General features: G+C 43.0%; 1 protein-coding gene across 10 annotated transcripts in view; it reads left to right on the top strand.

Annotated features, from left to right (window-relative positions):
• The window catches only part of NCOR1 (nuclear receptor corepressor 1), a 184,524-nt gene that overhangs the window by 124,357 nt on the left and 32,290 nt on the right, over positions 1–27,877 (top strand). For 7 of the 10 annotated variants that reach the window (XM_027861867.1, XM_027861868.1, XM_027861871.1 and 4 more), the window contains 12 exons: positions 1,947–2,073; positions 5,068–5,623; positions 10,020–10,149; positions 11,112–11,283; positions 15,968–16,141; positions 16,879–17,039; positions 19,398–19,518; positions 19,614–19,718; positions 20,076–20,176; positions 22,979–23,147; positions 24,931–25,071; positions 27,612–27,695. In XM_027861867.1, coding sequence (XP_027717668.1) covers positions 1,947–2,073; positions 5,068–5,623; positions 10,020–10,149; positions 11,112–11,283; positions 15,968–16,141; positions 16,879–17,039; positions 19,398–19,518; positions 19,614–19,718; positions 20,076–20,176; positions 22,979–23,147; positions 24,931–25,071; positions 27,612–27,695 — 2,041 coding nt within the window. The remainder of the gene's footprint in view (positions 1–1,946; positions 2,074–5,067; positions 5,624–10,019; positions 10,150–11,111; positions 11,284–15,967; positions 16,142–16,878; positions 17,040–19,397; positions 19,519–19,613; positions 19,719–20,075; positions 20,177–22,978; positions 23,148–24,930; positions 25,072–27,611; positions 27,696–27,877) is intronic. The other 3 variants (XM_027861875.1, XM_027861876.1, XM_027861873.1) reach the window with 2 other exon arrangements.

A 27,877-nucleotide genomic window follows, 5' to 3' on the forward strand; every position in this document is an offset into this window, starting at 1 on the left:
ATTTACTACCTCTGTGAATTTGGGCCTCAGTTTTCTCATCTGTAAAATGAAGGAGTTGTATTGGGTGGTCTGTGTGTCCCCTCCAACTCTTGATCTGTGATCATATGATGTGTGTGTGTGTGTGTGTGTGTGTGTGTGGGGTACACCTCTGTGGTGGTGGGAGTAGGGTATGTATTAGGGGCTGGAGAGCAGAGGAACATGAGTGGGTAAATTACTATTGTTTGCATGGATGTCTAATCTATATGTGCATCAATCAAGAAACTAGCATTTATTAAACACTTACTGTGTGCCTCATGCTGTTAACCTCTTTACATGTACATACATACATACATGCATGCATACAGGTTATGTCTGAGTACTGGGTATACATTTATACACATGGGTGGTGTTTGGGGGTAAACACATGTCTGAGTGGGCCTTTCTCCACTTAGGGGAGAGAGGGGCAGCAGGTGTTATATCTGTGTCTGTTACAGAGGGGGTGCCCAGGGGTATCTATGCTTAAAGACTCAGGTGTATCTGAAGGAACCATGGTTCTAGAGTTACAGACCAGCAGGGTCTTTGCTTTCATGTAAATGAGAAGAAGAGTTACTTGCTGCTCCAGCATCTTTCTCCTCATATATCAGAGCTAAAGCAGTCCTCATTAACACACTGTGGAAGAGAAATGCCTGCAGGTGCATGCAGAGGGGGATTCCTGGAATTCAGGTGTGTGCATTTATACAAAAGTAGTGTTGAAAAATGCTCCCAAGTGGACTTGTGATTAGTTGGGCCGAGACGGCCACGTGTCCCATTGCTCTGTGGCAGAGCTGACCATAGAGATTGGAAGCAGAAATGGGGCCTATTCAATAAAGGTAGATAAAGAAGTAGGTTAAGGGTTATTAGTAGCAGGAAATATTTCATAATGTGTGATTTCATCGCTGACTATTGCCTTCTCCCTGGGCAGCAAACACAGAGTACATTGTCTATCCCATTTTTAAAACCTTTCCAGCTTGGTATAATACCTGGAAAATCTGACAAGATTTCTGTCCCACAGTGCATTAAAATAGGAGGAATGCAGGAAAGCCAAAAATGAGATGCTGTCTATAAAAGACATCACCGGTGTTGGGGGAAAAAAGTTTATCTTTACTTTAATTTTTGCCCTATGCAAGAAAAGAGGAAGGACATTGACTTGCTTGTAAGAACACTTTGGATTACATTTTCATTTGGGCAGAATGCTGATAAATCTAAGAATAGAGGGCAGTGACTTTTGGTTGTGTTTCTGGGCTCTGGAGCATCATATACAAGAACCCTGCCTGCTTTGTGTTTTTAAATCTAGCATTTAGGTAGCGCTTTAAGGTTTGCAAATGCTTTACAATTATTAACTCATTTGGTCTTAACCCTGGGAAGTAGGTGCTGATATTAGCCCCATTTTACGGATGAGGAAGGTGAGGCAAGCAAAAGCCCAAGGTAACACAGAAGTGAGTGTCTGAGGCTAGATTTGATTAATATTCAGGCTTCCTGACTTCAGGCCCTGTGCTCTGTCTACTGCATCACTAGCTACCAGTTGTAACGCTTCATCAGAGTGATGTGTTAATGGCTTTATTTTTACAAAGTGCTTTCATTGCATCCTCACGACAGCTCCATGAGGTAGGTACTAAAAGCATATTTTCCGTCTTTGATGGACCAGGACATTGAAGCTTAGGAGAATTTGGTGCCTTGGCCATGGCCTCACAGCTTTGAAGTGCTTGAAGCCAGATTGGAATCCAGGTCTCTTCTGTCTCCATTTCTGATCTCCTTCCACTGCCATCAGTCATTTCAAATGTGCCATACTGTACACTGATTACACATGCCTTGTGTAGACCCTCATCTGGTGCTTATTATTTGTGCCTCTTAATACTGGTTCGGATAAGCAGTTCTGTTTCCTGCTTTTGTAGTCTTGCAGATCCTTAACTCACTTTATTTTTATTTAGTCTTCAAGAAGGCCCCGTGAGGAACGAGATGTATCCCAGTGTGAAAGCATCGCTTCTACTGTCTCTGCTCAGGAGGATGAAGATATTGAAGCTTCCAATGAAGAAGAAAATCCAGAAGACAGCGAAGGTAGCTGGAGATACCTGAACGTATGAGGGGTGGTTTTTGCTACTGTTGTTTCCAGAACTCCAAGTTTATTTAATTGGCTAAGTCATTTGGGAATAGCTTCATAAAGGAAATCGTTGTAATTGCATTTCCACAGCAAGAGGCCTTTCGTTGCTGCCATTGTGAATGCTGGGTGATTCTGAAAATTTTGCAGGGGCAATGTAGGAATGGTTCTCTTTGTAAAAATGCTTTGTCACTCTGATGTCAAGAAAATAAAAAGTTGGTGTCTGTGATAGCATTGATCTTTTCTATTTGCTAGATGATTTTTATCCCTCAACAGTGTCCTTTAGCAAGTATCAATGCAGCAGTAGTTCAGAGGAGGTTGAGCTCTTAAATTGGAAGCTCCGTGAGGGCAGGACTGTGTCTTCTTCGAACTTTCTACATCCTCTAGCTCCCTGCACACAGTAGCTACTTAATGATGAATTGAATCTGGAATACTCAGAAGATTTCATGGAAGGGATGTAGGGCTTGGCCTGGCCATGAAGAAGACAAGGAGATAGAAATGGAGGGAATAATACATTTGCCTTTGAGCATTTGAAGGACTGGCTCATGGAAGATGCAGTTCTTAGTGCAGGACTGTCTCAGGGACTGGGTTGAAATCACTGGCCACATTTTCAGGGAGGCTTTGCATTCCTACCTGGGGTGCACCATTAGTCTAAAGAAGCTTGAAGGTTCCTTCTGTCTTTGAGTCTGATTCTTATTTCCACGTTTAGCTTCTTGTAGGCCTCCCCATGTCCCTTCTGCACCCCTGTGCCAGTCACTGCCTGTTCCTTCATGTCGGTGCTCAGGAGATAACTGCCTTGTAGTCCTCATATTTCCTAGGAGGATGTCTTATCTCCTCAGCCTGCCATAGGTTTCTTCATCATGGGATCCCTAGCTTAGATTTCTTTCTTTCTTTTTCCTAAGCACTTGACACAGTGCCTTCAGTTATAATAATTGTTCAGTAGATACTTGATGACAACAGGTTGAGTTTGAGGCAACGTTCAAACAGAGGTATTGTATAGGCAGTTCAATATTTGAGACTAAAAGTTGAGGTTGGATACTGGTGCCTAAGATGTGTATTTGAGAAGCACCTTGGCATAGGGGCAATAAGAACGAAAGGCATCTCTGAAGGAGTCCATTTAGGGAAAGAAGAGTAGGCAGCGTAGCCTGTGGGAGGAAATTTCCCTCTCTTATTTGCTTCAGTCTGTTTGGACTCTTCTGGTCTCTCCCCCAGCCCTTTTTCTGTCTCAGAGCCTTCTTTTCTTTCTAACATTCTCCATTAATCAGCTCATCTATTCTCCAAGTGTCACCTCTCTTTCACGAATGGCTCACTGTTAATCATAATCCTATGGGTAACAACTCTTTATCAGCTACTTCTGGTAGGTATATAAAGATCAGTAAGACTTGGTTCTTAGCCTTCAGGAGCTTATATTCTAGCTAGATGAATGATACACACTCAGTACTATACAGTAAATCACAAATAAGTAGAGTGTGGAATAGACAGTAATATAACAAGATGCAGCAAAGAGATTGTACTTTCTCGTAATAACTAGAATATAGGGTTGAGCATGTTAGCTGATCCATGAGACGTACAAAATCCTGTGCAAGTTCTAAGAGGAACCCCCTTAGACCTCAGGGGGAGGGGGATGAACAGGTGTGTGTTACATCTCTTCTCTTGCCCTCCTCAGAGCATAATCCTTCCAACAGGCTTATTATGTCATCAAAATGTCATTTCCCTGCTCAGAAATCTGCGGTCATGTCCTGTCCAAAGCTACACGCCCACCTCCAACCATTTTCCTGCATCCCAGACTCTCCCAGCTCTATGCCCTCCTTCACTATGTTGTATCTGCCTAGAATCTCCTCCCTTTATAGAAATGCTGTCCTTCAAGACGCAAATTCCATTTTCTCTAGAAAGCATTCTCACACTGTCTCAGCAAAAAAGAAAAAAAGAAAGAGAAGGAAAAAAATTCTTTCATTTTTTTCTCTGTCCCAGTAGTACTTATTAATTTTCCTATAGCATTTACCATGTTTTTAGCACAGCACGGTGTTGGCACATAGAAGGTACTTAATAAACATTTATCGATCAAATTAATGTTTTCCTTTGTATTATGGTTGTTTCTGTATGAATCTTTTCTCCCATAATAGCGTGTCTTGTTATACTTTGGAGACTTAGCAACTTCTGGCATAGACATTTACACATAGCTCCTTCTAGGCTTTGCATCCACTAGTAAAGTACCATGAGACTTGAATGTCAAGTCAGGCCCTGACCTTTTCATCATGGTGTAAGGTAGCTTCTTTGGAACAGAGATTTTCCTTGTTTGGATGTTGTAGTCCTTTCTTAAGCTAATGCTCAATACTTTAGAAAAATGTCATTTGAATTAGGGTCAGTGGAGCAGGAGAGCCAGCATGGAGCAAGAAGGACCTTGACACCACTTGTGCCTCTGGCGTTTTGACCAGGAACCTTCATGCCTTCATGCTCCTTGACATTTCTCAAAGACTGAATATCAGAAAAAGGAGTGTCTACTTTGTGAAATTCCCCACACCAACAAGATCACAGGTTCAGGTGAAAAAAAAAATCTGAAATTATTACAGTAAACAAGAGACTAGAACTCATTCCTTGAAGTCCATGTTACAATATTTTTTTTTCCTTTTATGAAGTTTCATTTTCATATGTATTTTTCTAATATGCATCAGTATTTAGAAAGGCGATCCTAATTTGAAGTGGATGAAAACCATGGAATCCTTTTAAATTTTCAATGACAGCTTTTCAGAAAGATTGCAAAAGGATTTTTTTGGGAAAATTTCCTGTAGGGTAAAAGGGCTGTTTAATTATCGAGTATAAACTGCTAACTTTGAGTTCCATCCTTCACCCCTCCAAGCTAGTAAAAGGTTCTTTTTTCCAAATCGCTGCCAGTTAGACTGGACACTAGACCCTTGTTAATTCCTGAATGTGTGGACTCTATCCTTATCTTTCAGGTGCTGAAAATAGCTCTGATACAGAGAGTGCACCTTCTCCCTCCCCAGATGAAGGTGCCAAGCCAGGTGAGGACCCTGCTGAAAATGCCACTCCTGGGTTAGCCAGTGAGGCCCCAGCAGAACTGGAATCCACCACAGGTGACCCCACCGCATCACCCGCATCTGCCATTCCAAGTGCAAAGCCAGTAGCAGGACAGGAAGCTGTGGAAGCTCAGGTAAAAGAGGAAGTCAGTGAAGAACATGGGGAGCCCATGGAGACTGACCGTGAAAGCCACCCTGCTGATGCTCAGCCACTTGTTGGGGTCTCTGGGCAAACCAGAGCAGAACCTGCTGACACAGAGATGAGGCTGCCAGAGAGCGTTCAGGTGAAAGCAGAGAGTGAGGCCAAAGAAAGGGACTTGGAAAGACCCACAGAAAAGCCTGAGCCGGAGGATGTGAGCTTTGCCTTAGCCCAAACTTCCAGTGCCCTGAGGCCCGAGTCTCGATCTGACAATGACTCCAGTGCTACCTGTAGTGCAGATGAAGATGTGGATGGAGAACCTCCTGAGAGGCAGAGGTGAGAGAGGGCCTGCTAAGGGGGTGTTAGGGCCGGGCAGCCTCTCTGCTGGGCGTACAGAGAAGGTAGAGTGGATGGGGGTCTGCTGGATAACTGATCTTAGTTCCTGTCCAACAAGCATTTATTAAGTGCTTGTGAGGTATGAGGTGTTGTGCCCAAGGGCTGAGGTTACATGGACGGAATAAAAGAATTTCTGACCTTCACAGAGCTCGGTCATGGGGAGCAGGGAGGAGATGGGTTACATAATATATAATAATATGATATACTATTTCAGAGACAAATATTAGCACACTAGCTCGAGGAATGAGGAAGTACCAACAACTGGAGGTATTGGGGTCGGGGGTGGGGTAGGGGAAGCAGGCAGGCACAGATGTTAACGTAAGGTGAGCTTCGAATGAACTTGGACTCATAAGGAGGCGAAGGAGAGAAAGGAAGGGCTTGAGGCAGGGCAGCAGGAAATGGAATGCCAAGTTCTGGAAAACAGCAGAGCCACTATTTTGGCTGCCACTTCGAGGAGGGCGTGGAGGTGAAGGAATGAGCAATGAACCTGACAGAGTCGGGGCGGGGCAGATCAGAGAGAGGCTTCGAAGGCTGTTTGTCCTGGGGGCCATAGAGAACCCCTGAGGCCAGTTATGAAGGCCACGGATTTGGGTGGAGTGGGTGAAGCCCAGAGGCTGGGGTGGTCCTCCCGCTAGGAGGGCGATGAGGACAGGCTGTGTGAATGTGCAAAGGAGGAAGAGGTGTGGGAAGGAGCATCAATAGGGAAGGACTAGTGCCTGACTTCACAGTCGCTGGATGGGTGACAGCGTCTCAGTAGACACTGGCAGGACACTTGGGAACGGGCTGGGGGGAGGCAGTGGTGAGTTTGAGGTATGGTTAGACATGTCTAGTGGGCCGCTGGAACTGGAGCTCAGGAGTATGATGAGGGTAGGAGATAGAGGTCTGAGAGTCATCACCATAGAGATGGCAGCCAACCTTGTGTACAGAGATAAGAGAAAAAGCGTGGGTCCAAGCCTTGTAAACGTGCTTGTTTATAGGGTAGGACTTAGATGCGTTTCCTGTGAAGGAAACGTGATCAGATGGGATTCTTTCACAGGCCATCACCCCTGCACTGCTAACCTGCTCCAACCCCCCCCCCCCCCCCCCAAATCAATTCAGCTCTACATTTGTCCATTGCACTCAAATCCCTTCCTCCCCCCAACCTGATCCTGTCATGAGTCTTGCCTTGTCAAGCCCCAACCTTCCATTATACTTAGCACCTACCTCATTTGTTCATTCATTCCTATCTGTATGCTACTGAAGTGAGCTGGCAAAAATCCCCAAGCCATGCTTACTGAGTCCATCACTACTGCATGGTACAGAATCTTAACTGGGGCCTTCTTTCAGCTGCACATTTCTTTTACATTTCTCTAACTTTTCACTCTTACACTCATTTCAGCGGCTAATCTAAACCTTTTCTTCCCAACTGAAGCCTTCCAGAGCAACCCCTCTCACCTGCCCCCAGGGGCTGTTCAACTGAGGGCTTCCTCTCCTCCTCCTCTCACATCTCTGACATCTCTCCTTCTACCCTGTCTAACATGACAAGGGAACGCTTCTCCTTAACCTTCTAGTCCCACCCTTTCCTCTCTCCTCCACAAGATTGCCCTTCTACCTTCCCTACTCTCTTTTTAATCTTTACTGTCTCTCTCCTTGTTCTCGAGCCTCCGACCACACCGATGTCTGTTGTCTGTTTCCTCCCTGGATCCTACCCTGCTAGCCCTTGGTCAGTCTCTGCCCCTTCTGGGCTAAACTCTGGAGAAAGCTGGCCACCAGAAGAGCGTCCACTTCCTTTCCTCTGACTTACTCCTAAACCTTCTGTCACTTGACTCCCAACTTCCCCATTCATCCAAAATTGCCCACTGAAGTTACCAGTCTCTCAGTTTCCAAATCCGGTGACCTTTTCTCGGATCCTGCCCTTGACCTCTCCTGTTGCCTTTGACACCCACATCACAGCTACTGCTTTCTGTTTGCATCAAGTTTCTTCTCACTTGACTCCATCCCTTCCGCAACTGCACAAGTCTGGCCATGTCACTCAGTAAACTTCAGTGGCTTTCTAATATTTCCTGCTCAGATATAAAAGCACTGTTTGGGATTTATAGTCTTTCATAACTTAGCCCCTTCGTGCATTCTCAGGCCCCTAATCATCAGTCCAGGTAATCCAGGTAAACTCTTCTTGCCCTTCCTCACACACTGCCCTCGTCTCCACTTGCTTCCTTCTCACTGGCTGACTTCATGCGTGGTTTGTTCTTCCTCCTCACCTCTGCCCTGACTTCTCTGGCTTCTTTTAAGACTGGGATCATATCCTAAGTTCAGCAAGAGACTTTCCCAACCCTTCTTTTCTTCCCTTCTCCACTTTTAGCAGCTTTGCTCTGAGATGACTTTCCATTTACCCAGAATTTATCTTATGTATGCATAGTTATTTGCATGTTTTCTCTCATTCTAATGTGAGCTTCTTGAAGGCAGGAACCGTATTTCTGCCCTTGTACTCCAGCATTTAGCACAGCATATAGCATATAATAAGTGCCTAATAAGTATGTGCTGACTTACTGAGTGACTAGGAGGAGAACCAGGAGAGAAGAGTGTGAGAAAAATTAAAGAATGAGAAGGTCTGATCAAATGTTTCAGAGGAATCAAGAAGGGATAGGGACTTAGAAAAGTCCTTCAGATTTTACAATTAAGAGGCTGTTGTTTAGCTAAATGATTAGGTCAGGAGCTAAACTGCAAAGGATTTAGAAGTCAGGGAGAAAATGTGGAGGCTGCAGGTTTTCTCTCTCTCTTTTTTTTTCAAGTTAGGAGAGATATAGGATAATAAGTTGATTCTAGGGACAGTTGAAGGTCTTTTAAGGCTGGTAAAGCCAGAAATGGTCATAAGCTTCAGAGGAAATCTTATTGATTAAGAAGACATTACATTTTGGAGGGAGAGAGAGGAGTGGATGAAAGAGCGAGGCCCTGGAGGAGATAGGAGAGAGCTAAGGGCTGAGTAAAGGCATTGATACAAGCTCATCTTTAAAGAAGAGCTTAGGTGGCGCAGTGGATAGAGCTCCAGCCTTGGAGTCAGGAGAACCTGAGTTCAAATCCAGCCTCAGACACTTGACACTTACTAGTTGTGTGACCCTGGGCAAGTCACTTAACCAGAAAGCAAAAGAAGAAGAAGAAGAAGAGCTTGGTTTGTGCAGCAGACCGAAGTGGGGAGGAACCACCCTGATAGGCTGTGAAATACAGGGATGGAAGCAATCTGAGGAGAGAAGGTGTGGGCATGCCTGTTAGGGAAGAACGAAAGGATTGGTTTGCTATGGTGACGAACCAGTTGAGAGAAGGTAACCAGCGGAGAGTTGCTACGGTCCTGTAACTTCCAGCAGGGGTGTTTGGCAACAAGGCAGTGCTAATCAAAAAGGCAAGACTGTGAGAGCTTGTGAGGCACAAGTGCACTGAGCACTAGAGAATAGAGTTAAAATAGCTGTAGGCCAAGATTGCCAAGTGGAAATGGAGCTGTACTAGCATAGTTGAATAGATTTAGGAGCAAGTGGACAAAGGGGGAATTGCAAAAAGAACAGTTTAATTACCTTGAGGTGATTAAACATTGTACTATAACAGTGTTTAAAATGGTGCTTATAAGTTGAAATTAATTTAATATGGAAGTAATCTTTAGGGATTCAAGAATTCCTTTTAACAATTTGGCTTTTTCTTATTTTAATTTAAAAAAAATTATTCCACGTTTCTTAAAAATATGTATATTCACTTGTCCTTTAATGATATGACGTTACACTCTCAATATACTTTTTAGAACCTGAATCACCCTCGTAGTTAACGCCTATTTATATAATATTGAAAAGAAGAAATTTTGATGGAAAATATAGTCTTAACTATTTAAAAGTCTGTGTTTGTATACTGTTGTACATGATTATTGTCACCTTTTTTATCATTCCGAATTTCTCTAACACACTGTAAATGAAAATTGTCTTGGTTACTTTCTTTTCTAAAATCCCCAGTAACTCTGACAGATATGTGCTTGGGTCTGGTCATGGGCATGAGCTAGATCACTGATATCCCCCAGGTCACCCTTCAGTGATGAAGCTGCACTGCAGACCCATACCTAGATTTCCAGGCTGTCTCGTCATTACACCAGACAGTGGTGTTTGCTTCTCAACCCCTTTTGTGTAAATTTAGGATAAGTCCAAATAACTTTCTGTAAAAGAGGAAGCACCAATGTATAATAATGTCGTAAGACCCATCTTTTAATTAACTCGCAGGTAAATTGTATAGATTAATATGAATATAAGGGAAATAGCTGTAAGCTTTTCTTTAATGAGAATAAACCTTTCCAAACTTTTCCTCTGCTCTTTATTTCTGATTCCAGAATGTTTTCTATGGATTCAAAGCCTTCACTGTTAAACCCTTCTGGATCTGTGTTAGTCTCTTCTCCCATAAAACCAGCTGCAATGGACCTCCAGCAGCTTCACCATCGAGCAGCTGTCATACCACCAATGGTAAGTCCTCAGTGCTGTCTAGCTCTGGTTTGAAGTAGATTATATTAAATTTCCATTTCTTATTTGAAGGACTTTAATTGTAGTGAGAAAGGAAAACCCATTCTAGAATGTCTTCTTCTTTCATTCCCATAGGTTTTGTGTTTTCTTGTTGTGTGGTTATGGGTCAAGGGGCGTTGCAGTGTACAGTGTCAAGGTGTCAGAGTGGCAGAAACTCTTTAACAGGTAGAGGAAGAATGACAGAATTCTGTCCTCATTGTGACATACCCGCAGGTAGTCATATAGCTTCTACTCGAAGGCTTCCATTGAGGGGGAACCTACTCTCTCCCTCCAGATTTTTTCCCTCTTGGGCCATGCAGAGCAAATGTAATGGCTCTTCTTACATGAAAGCCCTTCAGATAGTTGCAAATAGCTATCGTGTAATCCTTGGTGAAACCTGTCTGCAGGTCAGCATTCCCAGCCTCCCCGCCCCTACCTGGGGACCCTCAGAGGAGAAGAACCCTGCCCTTCACACTTCTCTCCCTTAACCTCTGGATGTGACTTTGTGAGCAATTCTTAACGTGATCTTTTTTAGTGTGTTGCTTCTTCATGGGGATGGCCTTTGATATTTATTATATCATCTTTTACGGGTTCAGCCCTTGTCCAAATGTCAGATATCAAAAGGAAGAGACTTATTAGAGCAAAAATTTCCATATTCTTCAGCTCCATTTGGTAGACACAGTATTTTCCAGTCTTTAGTATTTATTTTTGAAGGTAGTATTTAGTATTAATTTTTTTTTTATCCTTGTCAAAATTCAAGTTTTTGGTTTTGCCTTTTTTTAAAGCAATAATTTGGGGACATTGCTCTGAGTAGTGATTCACAAAATTCTGCCACCTACTCCACGGGGTGGAGATTGTGCCCCATTTGTACCACATTGGTCACTTGAAGGAGACTCCTTAGCCCATTTTCCCCATTCTCATTGCAGGTCTCCTGTGCCCCCTGTAATGTGCCCGTCGGTGCCCCTGTAAGCGGCTATGCTCTTTTTCAGAGGCACATTAAAGCCATGCATGAGTCGGCTCTCCTGGAGGAGCGGCAGAGGCAAGAACAACTTGATCCAGAGTGTCGACGTTCTTCAAGTCCAAACGTTGAATGGGAAGGTAGGTTTGACGCACCAGGGACATAGCGCACGCTCCACTCCCCCCCAGGAAGTTCAACCACAGAAGGAGTCAAAACAGGCTTTGTGGATGGTAGCCCCAAAATTACACTCTAGGTGTTTCATGAACCATCATTAAAAACCAATGAGGGGGTGCAGCTAAGTGGCGCAGCAGATAGAGCACTGGCCCTGAGTCAGGAGGACCTGAGTTCAAATCCAGCCTCAGACCAGACCCTTGACACTTACTAGCTGTGTGACCTTGGGCAAGTGACTTAACCCCAATTGCCTGGGGAAAAAAACAAAACAAAACAGTGGGTTATTACTCCATCTTGATGGACAAATAAGAGTCCTAGAATTGAACCTAAAAACTTTCACCTAGGAAAAAATTATTAGTATTTTCTATTCCTTAAATTGAAATTTAAAAATTACTTTTTTAAAGGAAGTTATATCCACTAAAAAATGAGATGATATTTTCGTAATGTTAAGTCATGTCTAATTCTTCATTTGAATCTTTTGAGTGTTTTACCAAAACTATGCCTATAGCCTCTAATTCTTCTAAATTACAAAAGCAAATGAGGATTCAATATCTAACATCCAGAATAAAAATAGTTTGCGATCCACAATATTTACATCTGATTTAAGTGATTTGAGTTTGTGCACAACCCCAGAATCAGGTTTCATGTTTTTGAAAGAAGCCCCATCTCCTACATTTACTCTTCGTGGCAAAACCAAAGCCGTCATATGATTCTGCATTGAATCAGGAATGAAATATTAGATCTGCTGATGAGACCTGGTTCTTGGTCATTGTACATGTCCTTTGAGCATCACATAGTTTGGTAGGATAGGATATTAGAAAATCTATGTTGAGCAGTTTCCTTTTTATCTGGATGATTCACAAGCCCCTTGGGAAGGTTTTATGGATGTAAGTAAAAGCTGTCAGCTTTGGAATGACAGACTTGTGAAAAGCTCTGTAATGCAAAATGGTATTTCTAGTACTTAGCCACCCTGCTTTTTCCTTCCTGTAAATAATAAGAATGGATGTCTTGCCAAAATTTGTTATAGTAAAGTGCCAAAAAGCAATTATATTTTGGGTTGTGTGCATAGGCCTTCTCAAGCCTATCTCTTCCTCATTTTGAAATGAGGGAGAAACAAGCCAGGGGGAGTGGGTCGATGGCGTCTTTTCTATCCAAGATCTATTTTCCAATTGAAAATGTCCCCATCTTGTAGGATTTGAGGATGTTGTCATTTGAGATCATTTTGACTATGTTGCATTTTCCTGATTTAAGACACATATATTGTCCTTATTAATAGAGCATTCCAACTAGAAGAATGCCTTTTTTTCCCATTTTTAAAAAATTGATTTATTTACTTTTTAGTTTTCAACATTCACTTCCATAAGCTTTTGGGTTTTAAATTTTCTCTCCCTCTCTCCCCAAAACAGCGTGCAATCTGACATAGGCTCCACATAGACACTCCTATTGAACACATTTCACATTAGTCCTGTTGTGAAGAAGAACTGGAGCCAATGGGAGGGGCCACGAGAAAGAGGAAACAAAACAAAATAGACGAAAAAAAAGAACAGACAGTCTGCTTCCGTCTGCATTCAGACTCCCTAGCTCTCTCTCTGGGTGTGGGCGGCATTTACCATCATGAGGCCTTTGGAGATGCCTAAGGTCCCTGCATTGCTGAGAAGGGTCAAATCTATCAGCGTTAGTCAGTCATTGCATAACGTGGCTGTTCTCGTGTACAGCCTTCTCCCGGTTCTGCTCACTTCACTCAGCATCAGTCCGTACGAGTCTTTCCAGGTTTAAGAATGCCTATTAATAAAGATTTTATTGAACTGAAATCTATGATTTGATGGTCATTGTTTCCTGCATAATAGACACGAAGAAGGAGCAAACAGGAAATTGAGTTTGTAAACTTATTACTTTTAAGTGGTTTAGGATAAATTGTGGAAACCTCTTAGTAAATTTATCATCCAAAATTGTTACACACATGGGACTCATAAAATTCTCCTTTATGTGTTAAAAAGCATTTTGCATGTGATTGAAATTTACTAGTAAAAAATAAGGACCACCTTCTGTGTGAGGAAGAAGATCTGAGACACCTCAGAGAAGTTTGGGCCCCCACCATTTTCTTTTGTCTGTTTTTTTTTTCCCCCAAACAAATATTCTTGATTGAATCTTGAGGCTGGATCTGAATGGTATGCCCAATTCAAGCAGAAACCAAAAGCTGTGAGTTTAAGAAGTGTAAATTCTATTTCAGCTGCTCAGTAATCCCCATGCATGTGGGGCTGTTTTGGCTGATAGTGGAATTTTCATGATTCTGCCATTGGTGTTAGCCCCCTGATAGTAATCAGTGTGGTTTGGACTCCCCGCAGGCCTGAGCAGCCAACCCAGTGAACCAGGAAATTGTATCACAGCTCAGTGCATTCATCCGATATACTCCCCCAAATCTTTTGAGTCTGACTTATTTCCATTATATTCAGTTTATCAAAGGCAATCTAAAAATTTGTTTTTAAAATTACAGTGAAAACAGGCCATGTACATAAAATGTCAAAGGTAAATGACAAGTAATTATAATTAAGAAACCCAGGAAAATTATGACAAAACGACTCACCATAGAAAACAATATCAGCCAGCATTTCTCTGACCCTTTAAAGTTTACAAAGCGATTTGCACAGATTCTTATTTGATCTTTACAACCACCCTTGTGAGGGAGAGCCACACAAACGTTATTACCCTCGTTTACAGATGGAGGAGCTGATCTATTTCTGAGGGGTGAATGTTGTCTGCCAGAGGCCTCCTTCTATCCAGTAGGCCTCTGGCAGACAAGACCCAGTCCACCACTCACTTTCTACTGCAACATGATGTTCTTGTGCAATTAATTTTAATTATTTTAAAAGGTATAGTTCTTTAGGTTTGGGGGACTTGTTTTTCCCTATCTTCTTTGAAGTGGCTCACACACACACACACACACACACACACACGCATGTATATATGTATATATATATATACATACACACACACGCATATATACACACACACACACACACACACGAACACAGTCACACATGAAATAAAGTAGTAGGAAGCATCAGGTTGTCAGGGCTAAGCTAAATTGCAATTGGAATTTCTTAAGTATCTGATCTATGTATTTTATGGTGTGATTTTCTCTTCAATTATCACATTAGATTTTTCCATAAATATCTAAGGCTGTTTCTGCTCAGTAGCCTAGGAATATGACTTCGCTTAGAGGATCTTTAAAAAAACATCTTTCTTGGGGGCAGCTAAGTAGTACAGTGGATAGAGCACTGGCCCTGGGTTCAGGAGGACCTGAGTTTAAATCTGCCCTCAGACACATAACACTTACTAGCTGTGTGACTGGGCAGGTCACTTAACCCCAATTGCCTCGCCAATAAATAAATGAATGAATGAATGAATGAATGAATGAATGAATGAAATTTTCGCTGGTTCACTTACACATGGCTACTCTAGCTCCAAGCTCTTTCCTGTGTTTTCTTTTCTACTATCATTCAATTCAAACAAATCAGGCACAGTCCGGTTCAGCTCCTCACTCAACCTGTGTCTAAAACTGGGATTTGTTAGGAGTAAAGGAGATTGGCATTCTGATTGCTTTTTAGCACTGGACACATGCTGATTTTTACAGCTAAGTAAGGACATTCTTTGTTTCCATCTTTAGAACAAAAAGAAAACCATGTTATTTCCAACTTGGCCTTTTCCATAATAAAATTAACTAAATTAACTATTTTAAACTTAATTGGTCCCATCCTAAAATTGGAGAGGATAAAATGGTAAAAAAGTAAATTTTTATGGATAATTCTCTGTAGTTAAGATGCAGGTTTCCATTGAAGTTTGTTTTTGTTAGAAGTCTCTTAAAAATAAACAGTAAATTCTGTGAAAGGTGTAAGTGACAATAGGTGCTTGTGTAGGTTGACTGACACTAAAATTTCTATAAGTTGAATTTTGCATTTAAACTGAAAAATATGAAAGAACTGGAAAGAAATCTCAGTTGGCACAAAATCTCTGCCAGCCTTCTGAACTTGAACCTATAGGCTGTTATGCCCTTGAAAACTTTTACATTTGGTTACATTTAAATATTCTGGTCTCAATTAGTTTCAGCTTCTGTTTTTAAAAGCCAGATGTTGATTTTGTTGGCTTAGCTCAGTCTATATCCAAGAGTTTATCTCTTTCATTATCTGAAGATACACTTAATTTAAATGATATAAAAGGCCCAAGGTTGACAGGTTGCCTTTGAGACAGTTGGAGCCTCCTGAGCCCTGCAGACCCAACACCTAAGGTACTTGGTGGCACGATGCTGGCATTGGTGCTGTAGTCTCGGTTCCTGATGTAATTGTAGCATTTGCAAATCTTGTTGGTATGCTAAAGTTTCCTTTACCATATGAAGAAAAGACAGCATTTTGGTTGGTTGTGAGGATTTTGTATTTTAGATAATTTGGAGAGTTTTGGTTTGGCTTTCCTTTTCCTGGTTTCCATCTTAGTGTGGATTTTTGTTGGGGGTCGGGTATTTAGAGGTTTTTAGGCTCTTGCTGCCATGGTTCACTTGTTAGACTAGCTGGACTGCCCCTACCCTGGATAATGTGGGCTAGGTCCTTAATATTTTAATTTGAGGTCCTTCCCTCATTTTGGTAACTTTAACTTTCTTAGGAAAATCAGTCGCCTTTCTGCCTCATGCTGAGGTCAAACGTGCAATAGGACAGGAAGCGCAGATGCAAAACCCCGCAGCAAGGTCAGCCTCACCGCATAGGCTCTCTCCAAGAGAAGTCAGTAAAGCATCTCCACAGCCCGATAGGAGTGCCGCTCGCTATAGTGTACCGCCAGGTAAATATCGCTTATGTGCGTAGAGGTTGCCAGCAATCTGCCTTCAGCTGTGAGATGTTAGTTATTCAGTAGAATCTAATGTTCCTTGACTTCTTCAATCTGCACTTCCAAGATGACGCCTTTCCTGTGTCAGCGTCTTGTTGTGAGTGGAGATACCAATGGGTTTGGTTTCCCTAGCTGTCTTCATGATGGCCACACAGCTTTTCCTTGAAGTTCTTGTGGACTTTATGAAATCCTAAGTTATTTCAGGAGGTTTTCCAGCATCTTAGTGGGAGTTAAAGTCAATTGCCTGTTTTCTATGTCAAGTAGGATATGAAGAGATGGAAATAGTTGTCCAAAGGGTAATTGAGGCTATTCCCAAAGGCATCCCTTTACTGTGACCTTAGTGGTGAAGTCCAGAGTAGTGATGGAGGCCTCAAAGATTGCTTCTGCTGCGCAGGGTCTGGAAGGAAAAGGAGATGTTTAATCAACAAAAACAATCTAGATTATGGGTTTGGCCTGTGTCATTGGAGACACGGTAGTTGTGCTTACAGAATCACGAGTCCCACCAGTGACCCAAATTCTGAAGGGAAAACAAGAACTCATCCGAAAGAAACGAGCTTAGGAAATAGGGAGCGTCATCCAGTGCTCCAGCTGCTAATCATATTTCACTTTGGGACCAAGGCTTGTTGCGGTTAATATGTTTTAGCAGACTAAGAAACTGATGTTGTTTGCAAACTTTTCTTTTTCTTTAAAAGTCCTCCAGCCTGCTCCACATCAAGTGATAACGAGTCTCCCTGACGCAGCCCGACTTCCAACGACCCGACCCACCAGGCCGCCGCCTCCGCTCATTCCTTCTTCCAAAACCACCATGGCCACTGAAAAACCATCGTTCATTATGGGGGGATCAATCTCACAGGTAAGTCTCTTGTTAGCCTAACTAACTTTCCTACTGAACACTACTTTTTTTTCTTTTTTAAGGTTTTTCTGTACTAGTTAATTACTCCTATTAAGTAGTAATTTCCCCAAGGACTCTCCAGAAACAGTCTAGAAAGTGGTATATATTTCTTGCCCTAGAGAGAACCCAGCATCAGGAGTGTCCCAGGGAACCTGCAGCGTCTAGGCCACATGTGGCCTCCTAGGTCCTTGGGTATGGCCTTTTCACTGAGTCCGGGTTTTACAGAACAAATCCTTTTATTAAGGGGATTTGGTCTGTGAAGTTTGGATTCAGTCAAAGGGCCACACTTGAGGACGTAGAGGCCACAGGTTCCCCATCCCTGGTAGGTTGTGACTTATCATTTATTCATTTAATAAACTTTGATTAAGTGCCTCCTGTTTTCATAGCACAATGCCAAAGCACTGGGAAGGTACAGGGTTTAAATCCAACACAGTCCCTTCTCTTAAAGAATTTATAACCTAGTGGAGGATTAAGATACAAACACAAATAAGCACAGTACACAATGTTATGGAGGAGGGGGTGGCTGTAAATAATGGGCATCAGAAAAGGCTTCGAGCAGGAGGGGCAGCGAGGTGGTGCAGTGGATAGAGCACTGGCCCTGGAGTCAGGAAGACCTGAGTTCAAATCCAGCCTCAGACCAGACACTTGATACTAGCTGTGTGACTCTAGGCAAGTCACTTAAACTCCAGTTGTCTTAAAAACAAATAAATAAAGGAAGAGCAGGAATCTGGGCCGAGAGGGAAGGAGGTGGGAAGACAAAGAGAACAAGGTCAGTAGGGTGCAGAGGTGAGGAGGACCACCCAGGGGGCATGGAGAGTTCTGAGAGGAGGCGAGAGTCCTGAGTTGGATGTTCCTGGAAGGCCCCCAGCTTGAGGGGTGGAGCCCCACAGGGCGGGCAGGCAGGCAGGGGGGAGCGGGGATCTGCTTCAGTGCTGAGAACCTCCAAATCGGTGCCGTTTCTGGGCTCTTCTCGGTGTTTAAGAGCAGAGTCCAGTGGGAGTCATTGTCTAAGACAGGGCTGGAAAAGGAAGGTGGCGCTGATCTTGGGAGTAGCTAAGATTGCTTCAGTGCTCACAGTGAGCAGAACACTGGCAGGCCTTGTCTGCCTTGACCCTCACAGAGGCTTGGGGGTTAAGGGGAGGTGAATAAGAGTGACATGACCAGATCTGTATTTGATATTTTTCTAGTATGTGAAAGATGAATCAGTGGGAGAGCACAGAAGTGGTAAAGCCTGTTAGCTAATAATAATAATGGATAATGTTTACATCGTGCTTAACTTTGTGCCAGGCTCTGTGTGAAGCACTTTACAATTATCTTCTTTGATCCTCATGACAACTCTAGGACATTGGTGCTATTATTAGCATGCCCATTTTGCAGATGAGGAAACTGAAGCAAACAGGTTAAATGACTTGCCCAGGGTCACACAACTAGTAAGTGTCTGGGTGCAGATTTGAACACAAGTCTTCCTGACATCAGGCTCGGTGCTCTGTCCACTGTAATACCTAGGTGCCCCCATTAGACCACTGATGCAGTGACCTAAGCCTGTGATATCAGTGCCTTGTACTTAGGGTTACAAACAGTGGGAACAGAGACGGGCGGGGTTTGGGGTAAGAGACATTGCAAAGATAGAATCACAGGACTCTGTAACAGATGGGATGTGAGAGCTGAGGAGGAGGAGAAGGAAAGAGTCAAAGATAGAACCCACAGGCTCCACAACACAAGACAGTAAATGGTGGGGCCACTGGCCAAAACACTGACAGCGGACGGAGGGACAAGTTTGGGGAGAGAGACTTTAGTTTGGTTTGGTTTGGGGTCTGCTGACTTTGGGTCCCCGGGAGAGAACCAGGGGAGACACACTGCTTCAGCTTCCTAAAGGAGAGAAGTTTCCATCAGTGCTGAGGACACTGAGGTTCATGGTGGTACAGATGTTTTAAAGTGTTTTTAGCGATTGGGATGCATGCTGGGAAATCTTATAAAGTGAGTGCTTTGGGCTAGATGACCTCTGCCATCTCTTCCAGCTCTGTGTCTTTGCCACCATAACTCCCACAGCATCAATGATGTATTGTTTATAGAACTAGAAAATAGTTCTTTTTACAACATGGCTGCCAAGTGTGTGAAGGAGAGGTGTCTCTTTTTTAAATCCTAGAGAAGGGAGTAATGACAACTTCTCCCTCATAGATTCTCAGAATTGTGGAGGACATAGCCTCAAGAACTCCCCTGAAAGAAATCTGTCTTTTAACTAGAAACCTGCACAGCAGCACCAAGCCTTCCTAGGTACCCTGGGAAACCAGCCTGCTCACTCGGTCTTTATCCTTTCAGGGAACCCCTGGCACCTATTTAACCTCTCATTGCCAACCTTCCTACACACCAGAGCCAGCCAAGCCTTCAGTTGGGTCTATATCTCTTGGATTGCCACGGCAACAGGAGCCGAGCAAGCCTGGTAAGGAGCTGAGGGCACCCACTTGGGCACACTGGCAAGAGCACCTCTGCCCTGCTGCTGGAGTCATGGCCTCCTTGTTTTCTTGTTTTGACCAGCCGCCTCCATGCCCTACATCAAGCAGGAGGAGTTTTCACCCCGTGGTCAAACCTCCCAGCCTGAGGGCTTGTTGGTCAGGGCCCAGCATGAAGGTGTTGTCAGAGGTAACACTTGTTGGGACAGGATGGGTGGAGAAGTGGAATTTTTTCAAAAAGATGAGAGAAGTTCTAGGGAAGTGAATAAATGAGGTCGGTTGGTGGTAATGTAGACCTTTCTGTTTGGTAGTCGATAAGCAGTGGCTTTCACTTCTCACTTCTGTTTTTATCTTAAACTTGGCTTTTTGGTAATGCTATATCCCTTTGTTATAAATACATACTGAATAACTCTCTTAAAATACTTGTTAAAAACCCATCGTGTCGTTTTCCCCATCTCCCCATAATTTTGGTAGCTTAGGGTTATTGATAATTGAATGATTTTACCTGAAAGGATATAATTTTGCCATTGATTTTATTTTGACCCAGGTACTACAGCAGCAATCCAAGAAGGAAGTATCACTCGAGGAACCCCAGCTAGCAAAGTTCCTGTGGAAAGCATCCCTTCCCTTCGGGGCTCTATCACTCAGGTAATTTTACCAGTTTCTAATTATCTGAAAGCTCTACATTGTTGAGGACTCCGAAGCTTTCTTTGTTTCAAAATAGAATTGATACAGCCAACTCTCATTGGGTTGGCTTTACAAGAAAACTGACTGTGGTCTGTCATCAGTCCCCTGATGGCAGAGTCATCACGCTTCTGAACGTTAGCAGGTGTATTCTGGAGGCAGAATGTCGCATCCTTAGAATACCTGCTAGGCCATTTGGACTAGAACAGAGTGGACATGAGGGGGATTAAGGGGAAGTAAGAGTGAAAAGGTGAATGGAAGCTAGATTGTGGAGGGCTGAAAAAATATTCATCGGTAAATAGTCACTGGAGATGTTTGAGAATGAGGGTATCCTGGTCAGCTCTGTGTTTGGCAGCTTTGAGGGGGATGTCTGGGTGAGGAGAGAAACTGAAGGTGATGAGATCAGTTGGAAGCCTAGTCTGGTGTCCAGGTGAGATGTGATATGGTCTGGAACCAGAGCAGAAGGTATAATGGGCTAGAAAGGCAAAGGTCCATATGAGGGCTATAGGGCGTACTCGGGTTTGACCCCTTATTCAGAGTGGGGCTCCAGGAAGAGGGGAAAGTCCGTAATGCCTCCCAGACAGACTGGCGGCACACAGGGATGGAGGCTTTGTCAGGTATAGAGGGCATTTTCTACACAGCCTCCCTACCAGGAACTTGCCGCTATGGGACTGACCCTAGGCATTTATATGTGGACACACAGAGGTAGTATGGAGAAGGTCAGTCAGTGGGTGGGGAACATTATCCTGCTTTTTGGTGTCTTTTTGGTGAAGGAATGTGGGCTTGGTACTTTTTTGGAAACTTTTTTTTTTTTAATGGGAACTGAGACTTTGACCCGAAAGACAAATTTATGGATAAATATTTACAAAAATATAAATTGCCCAGATTAGCAGAAGAAGAAGTAAAATGGTTAAATAACCCCATCTCAGAAAAAGAAATTGAATAAGCCATTGATGAACTCCCTAGTAAAGAATCTCCAGGACCAGATGGATTTACAAGCCAGTTCTATCAAACATTTAAAGAACAATTAATTCCAATACCATGTAGATTATTTGGGAAAATAGGTGAAGATGGAGTCTTACCAAATTCTTTTTATGATACAGATATGGTGCTGATACCTCAACCAGGAAGAGTCAAAACAGAAAAAGAAAATTATAGACCAATTTCCCTAATGAATGTAGATGCAAAAATTTTAAATAAAATATTAGCAGAAAGACAAATTTATAAATTGCTTTGTAAATTATCATATGAATTAATTTGCCTTAAAAAATTCTACAGTTGTATCCTAAGCACCAGAATTCAGACCTTTTTTATGTCTCAGTGGGCCGAATTAATTACCAGCTGCTGATAAATGTTAGTTTGATCTGAAGATTTGAAATGAAAGCTTCAGACCCAATATAGCAAAATTCTATTGGGGGAATTTGGGAAACAGTGTACACAACCCAACTCTGAGGGCTGTTAATCTGCCTGTGGTTGTTGAACTGCCGAAGACTTGGTTATTCTTAGCTAAGGCGCCGGTTTTTACATGATCTTTATTGTTATGATTAAGAAAATAATGGACAAACTCCTCTAGCTCTCTTTCATCCCCACCCTCTAAATCCAGTTTGCTTCAAAAAGACATTTTCAGACATACTTTGTTCTCCTAAGACAAACAACAGGCAAGAAAGGAATGATGCCCATTTTTCCTTTAACTTAGCACTGATTAGAAGACAGCAAATAGAATTGGGCATGCTCATGTGCTTGCTTCCCAGTGGTATCTTGAACTCAGCTGAGTGGGTGGAGGACAGCTTGGGAAGGCAGGACGACTTTGATTCAAGACCTTGTGACTGTGCACAAGTCATTCCCTCTCTCAGCAGGACCCCGGTCAGTTCTCCAAAACTCTTAGTTACCGAAGAGTTTCTGATTTTCGTTGGTATGGAAAATTTCCACACTGAGCTAAAGTTTGAAGGACTGAACTTCAAACTTAAATACCCGTAATAGACGTGTGATATGAAATACCTGTTAGAATCCATGTGTGTTTGCAATAAAGAATGTTTATGTTACTCAAAGATTAAAACGCATTTTTCTTGTTGATCAAAGTAATCCAGGAACCACCATAAACTGTTGGGTGTCATAAATGCATTAATTCATTCCACAAACAACCTTTGAACCCTTGCCATGGCCAAGGCATGGTGGGAAACACAATGAAAAAGAAGATTGCATTCCTTGCCTTCAAGGAGCTTGCATGCTAACAGGTGTGATGGTGGAATTGAGGATTTTTAATTCCATTAGAAATTTTGCTCAGAGATTTCCCAGGCTAAACAAAGATTATCTTTCTGAGGGCCAGAGGGCATTACCATTGATTTTCATATAATACAGATATGCCATCTCTATATGTTTCTTTCCCCCTTTTGAGAATGGGGTTTAGGTTTGTCACTACTGTAATCTAAAGGGATGAGAATAAGAACAGAGTCTGGGCTTGTTAATTGATTAGGGAACTCCTAGGTGAGGAAGCTCTCTCTGCCAGTGAGTCCAGCATTTCCTCTGTAACATATGGCCAGAGAGCTGCCCGGAGCACTTGCAACTGAAGTGACTTGCCTGGGGTCATTCAGATACAGGACTTGAACCCAGGTCTTCATGGCTCCAGGGCTAGCTCTCCATCTACCACACCATGCTGCCTATCATTGTTATCTATAAAATATTAAATGAAAATACATTAAAAGTTTGTTCTGTCTTACGCAGTTATCCATTCAGAAGGTAAGTGCCCATTTTTATTTTTTTGGTCAGGGTACTCCAGCTCTGCCCCAGCCTGGCATACAGTCAGAAACAGTGGTGAAGGGAACAGTCGCTCGAATCTCCATGGACGACAGTAGCCCCGAGAAGAGCCGAGAGGAAGCCGTGTCCAAAGGCCACGTGATTTATGAAGGAAAGAGTGGACACATCTTGTCCTATGACAGTGAGTGTGAATGGCGAGCCGTGTGCAACGGCAGCCCCGAGGACTGCTCCTCCAGCCTGCTGGGGAACGTTTGCAGGGAGCAGGCAGCCCCCGACTTGGCTTCGGCACTTGGGGAGCTGGGCACCTGTGGGTCCTGGTTCTGCCCTTCCCATGTGTCAGCCTTTCAGATGCCTAAAAACAGCTCTCCTGCATCCTCTGCAGTCTTTTCTTTAGTGTTAACCACCCCTTTTCCTTGCATGGATGCTCTTAGGACATGACTTGGGGATCTTTCTGCGTGTTCACCTCTAGATTCTCCTGTTTTTCGGTGACCTTGCTAAAGCATGGTGTGCAGAACAACAACAACAGTAATAATGCTAGCTAGTATTTATAAAGTGCTTGATGTAACTTAACTCATTTGATTTTGCCCACGCACAAACCCTATGTGGTAGGTGCTATTATTATCACTCTGCAGATGAGGAAGCAGGCTGAGGAAGTTAAATGATTTACCATAGTGGCATACCTCATAAGTGTCTTAAGACAGGATTTGAACTCGCATCATCTTAAGTTATCTCCATCTTGACTGTGAAGCTGATTTTCTTTAACCTAAGCTTCAGATAGGACTTTTATCCCTGTTAGATTCTGCTTAGTAGTCTAGCCTGTGAGGGCATTTTTGCATCCTTACACCGTTATCCAATATGTTCGCTGTCCCTCCTAGCCTCGTGTCATTTACAGAGCTGCCAGCAGTGCTATCTGTGCCTCGAAGTCAGCAGCCAAGGGCCAGGCGCTGATTTGTGGCAAACTCAGAACCTCCGTCCAGGTTGAAATTGGACCGTGCTTATTGCCATGTTTGTAGTACTGTGCTTTTGCGTTCGTTCTCCGTTGTGTCCCTTCCTTCCATCTTCTGTATGTGTCGTAGGAAAATCTAAGGGACATCCACAGAGAGTTTCTCCTTCTCCTTCTCCTTGGTTTCTTTGTGTGTCTTTAGAATTTCTTTCCTGAAGGTTTCCTGTCTCCCCTGAGCTGACTTTTCCTCTTCAGGAGTTGCTTATCTCTTCCTTCTCTCCTTCCCTGCCACGTCATGCTCTCTTTTTTTCTTTTCTTTTTCTTTTTTTTTTTTCACACATCACATTCTCTTACTACTCTGCCTCCTGACCAAGAGCTCTCGCTCTTTTCCCAAACTTTTTCTCCATTTCCTCATTGAAATGCTTTGGATTTTACCCCGAAGATTAACTTATTTAATGGCGTTGCCTTGATAAAAAAGATTATTTTTTTTATATTTGGAGGCATAAAATTTCATCTGTTCATCAGTTTTAAACACCTTGACCAGGAAGTATTTTTAAGGTTTAACTTTGAATTGCTTTTATAAAATTGCTTTGATAAATTTAACAAAAGCAGGTGTATTCTTAAAATTATCTGTAAATATCCATTTTGCACAGAAAAGCCAGATAGAGGACAGTAAAATGGGAATTAGGATACCCTTATCCATATCATCTTGGAAAACCTTAGTAAAAAATTTAATTTTCATTGTCTTCCTGGAAAAAAGTTGAGAATCTTGAAATGTTTAAGTATCTCTAATAAATTTCACTTGGTTGTATTTTTTGTTTGTATTTGGAGAAAAGTGAGGGGTCATTCATTCAGAACAGGCATGCTTTGTGGCCAGTCATTTTCTTTACATTCAGAATGTTTTGCAGGTGTGAAATCACATTCCTCTGGTCTGTGTTGTACAGTTCACTGTGGGGTTTAGAGGTTCTGTGTTCTGACTGAACCTTTGCCAAGTGGCTAAACTTATTTTTACGTTGTGTAGATATTAAGAATCCCCGAGAGGGAACCAGGAGCCCAAGAGCTGCTCATGAAATGAGTTTAAAGAGAAGCTACGATTCCATGGAAGGAAGCATCAAACAAGGGATGTCGCTGAGAGAGTCTCCTGTGTCTGCCCCTTTGGAAGGTACGGTGCCAAACACCACACCGTAGGGCTCATATTGAATGTGCAGGTGATTGGAAGGAAATCTTGGTAGAGAATGTTAGGGAAAAGTCACTATTCAAAACTAGTTCATAAGGCTTTCCTAGTAAATCCATTTGAGGTGCTGCGTTGTGTAGAAATTCAGTTCCAGAAAACTGTCAGCACCAATGCAGTGCACAGAGCACTATACAAAGTGCTGAGAGTGCTGCCAAGGTGAAAAGGAAGCTGCTCCTGCTCTCCAGTTCCTGCCCTGAGAAGGTAGTGCCTGGGCTGAGCCTTAAAGAAATTGGTGCATTGGTGAAGAAGTGAGGAAAAGCATTGCTGCACAAGCACAGACAGTAGGGGATCCTGTCAAAGGACCAGCTCCTTGGAGCCCTGGGGTGCTGGGATATTGCGTGTAGCCAGCAATAGGAAGTAAGCTGGAATGGGAAGTGAATGGGAGAGTGCCAAGGAATCTGCAAGGAGACATTGAAGGCTTTAGAGCACTGCCATCAGACTTGGTCCATGAGGAAACCCCCAGGCATGGTCCTTCCAGGGTTTGAAGGCTGGAGGCTTGGCTCTCCTCAGTCTTGTAGTGACAGAGCACAGAGTTGGTATCAGTGATGCCACCTTCCCTTTCCAGCAAGGCTCACCTTTCAGGTGCTTGCTGGCGACAAAGGCAGCAACAGGCAGCCCTAAGACACTCCTAAGCTTTCGTGACCTGTTACAGATAGAAAACCCTGAACTGGTAGAAGTACAAAAAACAAGGAAAGAACTCTTTACTCTTAAAGAAGTGCTAAGTAAATAAGGGGAAAGATTTTGTTTACATGGAAGTATCAGAGATGTAAAAGACCTTTGAGATCGTTGAGTCCAGTACTCATAATTTACCATTTGGGAAACTGAGATCTAAGGAAGCAAAGCAACTTTCCAAGGGTCACACCAAAAATGGTGGACCCAGCATTTGAACCCTCCCCCACTGACTCCAGATTAGCCATCTTTTCTCTGCACACAATGACTCTGGTTTCCTCTTAATACATAGTGTTGGAGTTGAAATCTCTTAAGAATTACCGTGCAGTTGATAGTTTCCTCAGGGTTGTAGTCAAGCAGCAAGCATTGATTAAGTGCTCGAGATGTGCCATATGTTATGCTAAGCTGAGATGGAAACATCAGGAAATAAGAAACTTATATTCTAGTGGGAAAGACAGCAAGCGCCTAGAGAATTAATGTAGAGTGAACAGATGTAAAGTAGCCAGCACAAGTAGTTTGGGAGGGAGAGCAGGAATCTTGAAGGAATGAAAAGATTCTTTGAGGTAGAAGGAGGGAGGCATCCTATTCTGGACATGGGGAATGGCCAGTGTAAAGGCACAAGAGAAAGCAAGTGCTCCGTGTGAAGGACAGAGAGAAGGCAGTTTGGCTGGATCTCAAGTAATGGCCAAAAAGGCTGGAAAGGTGGGCTTGTGTACATGGCGTGGAAGGCAGTCAGATCTAAACACATGAATTTATATTTTGTGCTGGAGACAAACAGGGAGCCCCCTGAATTAATTGGATAGGAGAGATTTGCACTTAAGAAGAATCACTGCCAGCTGGGTGGAGGATAGACTTGGGCCACCGATAGATAGGTGCTTGCGATATTTCAGGTGAGGATTGTTGAGGGCCTGAGCCAGTCTGGCAGCTGTGGGATTAGAGAGGAATCAGGAACACGGGACATTGTGGAGATGGAAATGGCAAGATGTGGCCACTCGTTGGCTGTGTGTGTGAAGAATACAGAGTGGAGGAGATACTGAGTTTGTAAACCTGAGAGCCCAGGAGGATGGAAGGACTTTGGACAGAACTTGGGAAGTTTGGGAGAGGTGTGGGTTTTGAGGGGAAAGACAATGAGTTTAGTTTTGGGCATGTTGAGTTGGAGATGCCTCTGGGACAGCCAACTTGAAATGTTCAAAAGGCAGGGAGGCAGGGCTTAAGCTTGGGGGAAAAGGGGGCTGTCTGTATAACTGAGTCATCTGCATAAAGGTGACCATTTGTCAGGTTCCTGACAGGCAGAAAGAGGAGAGAACGGGGTCGAGGATTGACCCTTGAGGAATACCTGCACTTAGTGAGCTTGATTTGCTCCCAGGCTTGGTAGACCTTTTTGTAGTTCTTGGTTTTTTCCACTCTCAGTGTATCTGGTGGGTTTTTTTTTGTTCTGTTTGTTCTGGTGGGTTTGTTTGTTTGTTGTCCTTCTCCTACTTATCCTTCCCTATCCAAGCACATAAGCATTGGGCTGCTGTGTCTTCACTTTGAAGTTTACTTTTTGCTGTTGGTCTGATGTAGTTCTTAGCCTCTGCCATTTTATACTTAGGAAGGTCTGTTTAAAAGCTGACACATTTTTGTGTTGTAAACTGCATGTTACTGTTCGTTGTTAAGTGTTCGTGGTAAATCTTCTTCAAAAAAGCAACATTCTTCTATGGAAGACATGTTAAAAAATGGTCACTCTAATGGATATATTAAATGTGAGTTCTCGGGATTATACACTGTATTTGATTATTTGTCTGCTTTTTGTTTTAAAGGGTTGATATGCCGTGCACTGCCCAGGGGTAGCCCTCATTCTGATCTTAAAGAGAGAACAGTGCTATCTGGTTCTATAATGCAAGGTAAATTAGAAATTTTCTTTACTGTCGATTCATTTCCCTTTTGCTGGCAAAAATGGTTCAATTTATATTTAGTGAATGAAACCTGCCCTCTGGGGTTAGTAGTTAGTTTGCTGTTGGATTCCTATAAGGTTTAAGTCTTTCCTGATTTTTTTTTTGCGAGATAGACTTGACTTATTTGAAAA

This window comes from Vombatus ursinus, unplaced genomic scaffold (genome assembly GCF_900497805.2).
Source record: "Vombatus ursinus unplaced genomic scaffold, bare-nosed wombat genome assembly UNPS02014768.1, whole genome shotgun sequence".
Classification (NCBI taxonomy): Eukaryota; Metazoa; Chordata; class Mammalia; order Diprotodontia; family Vombatidae; genus Vombatus; species Vombatus ursinus.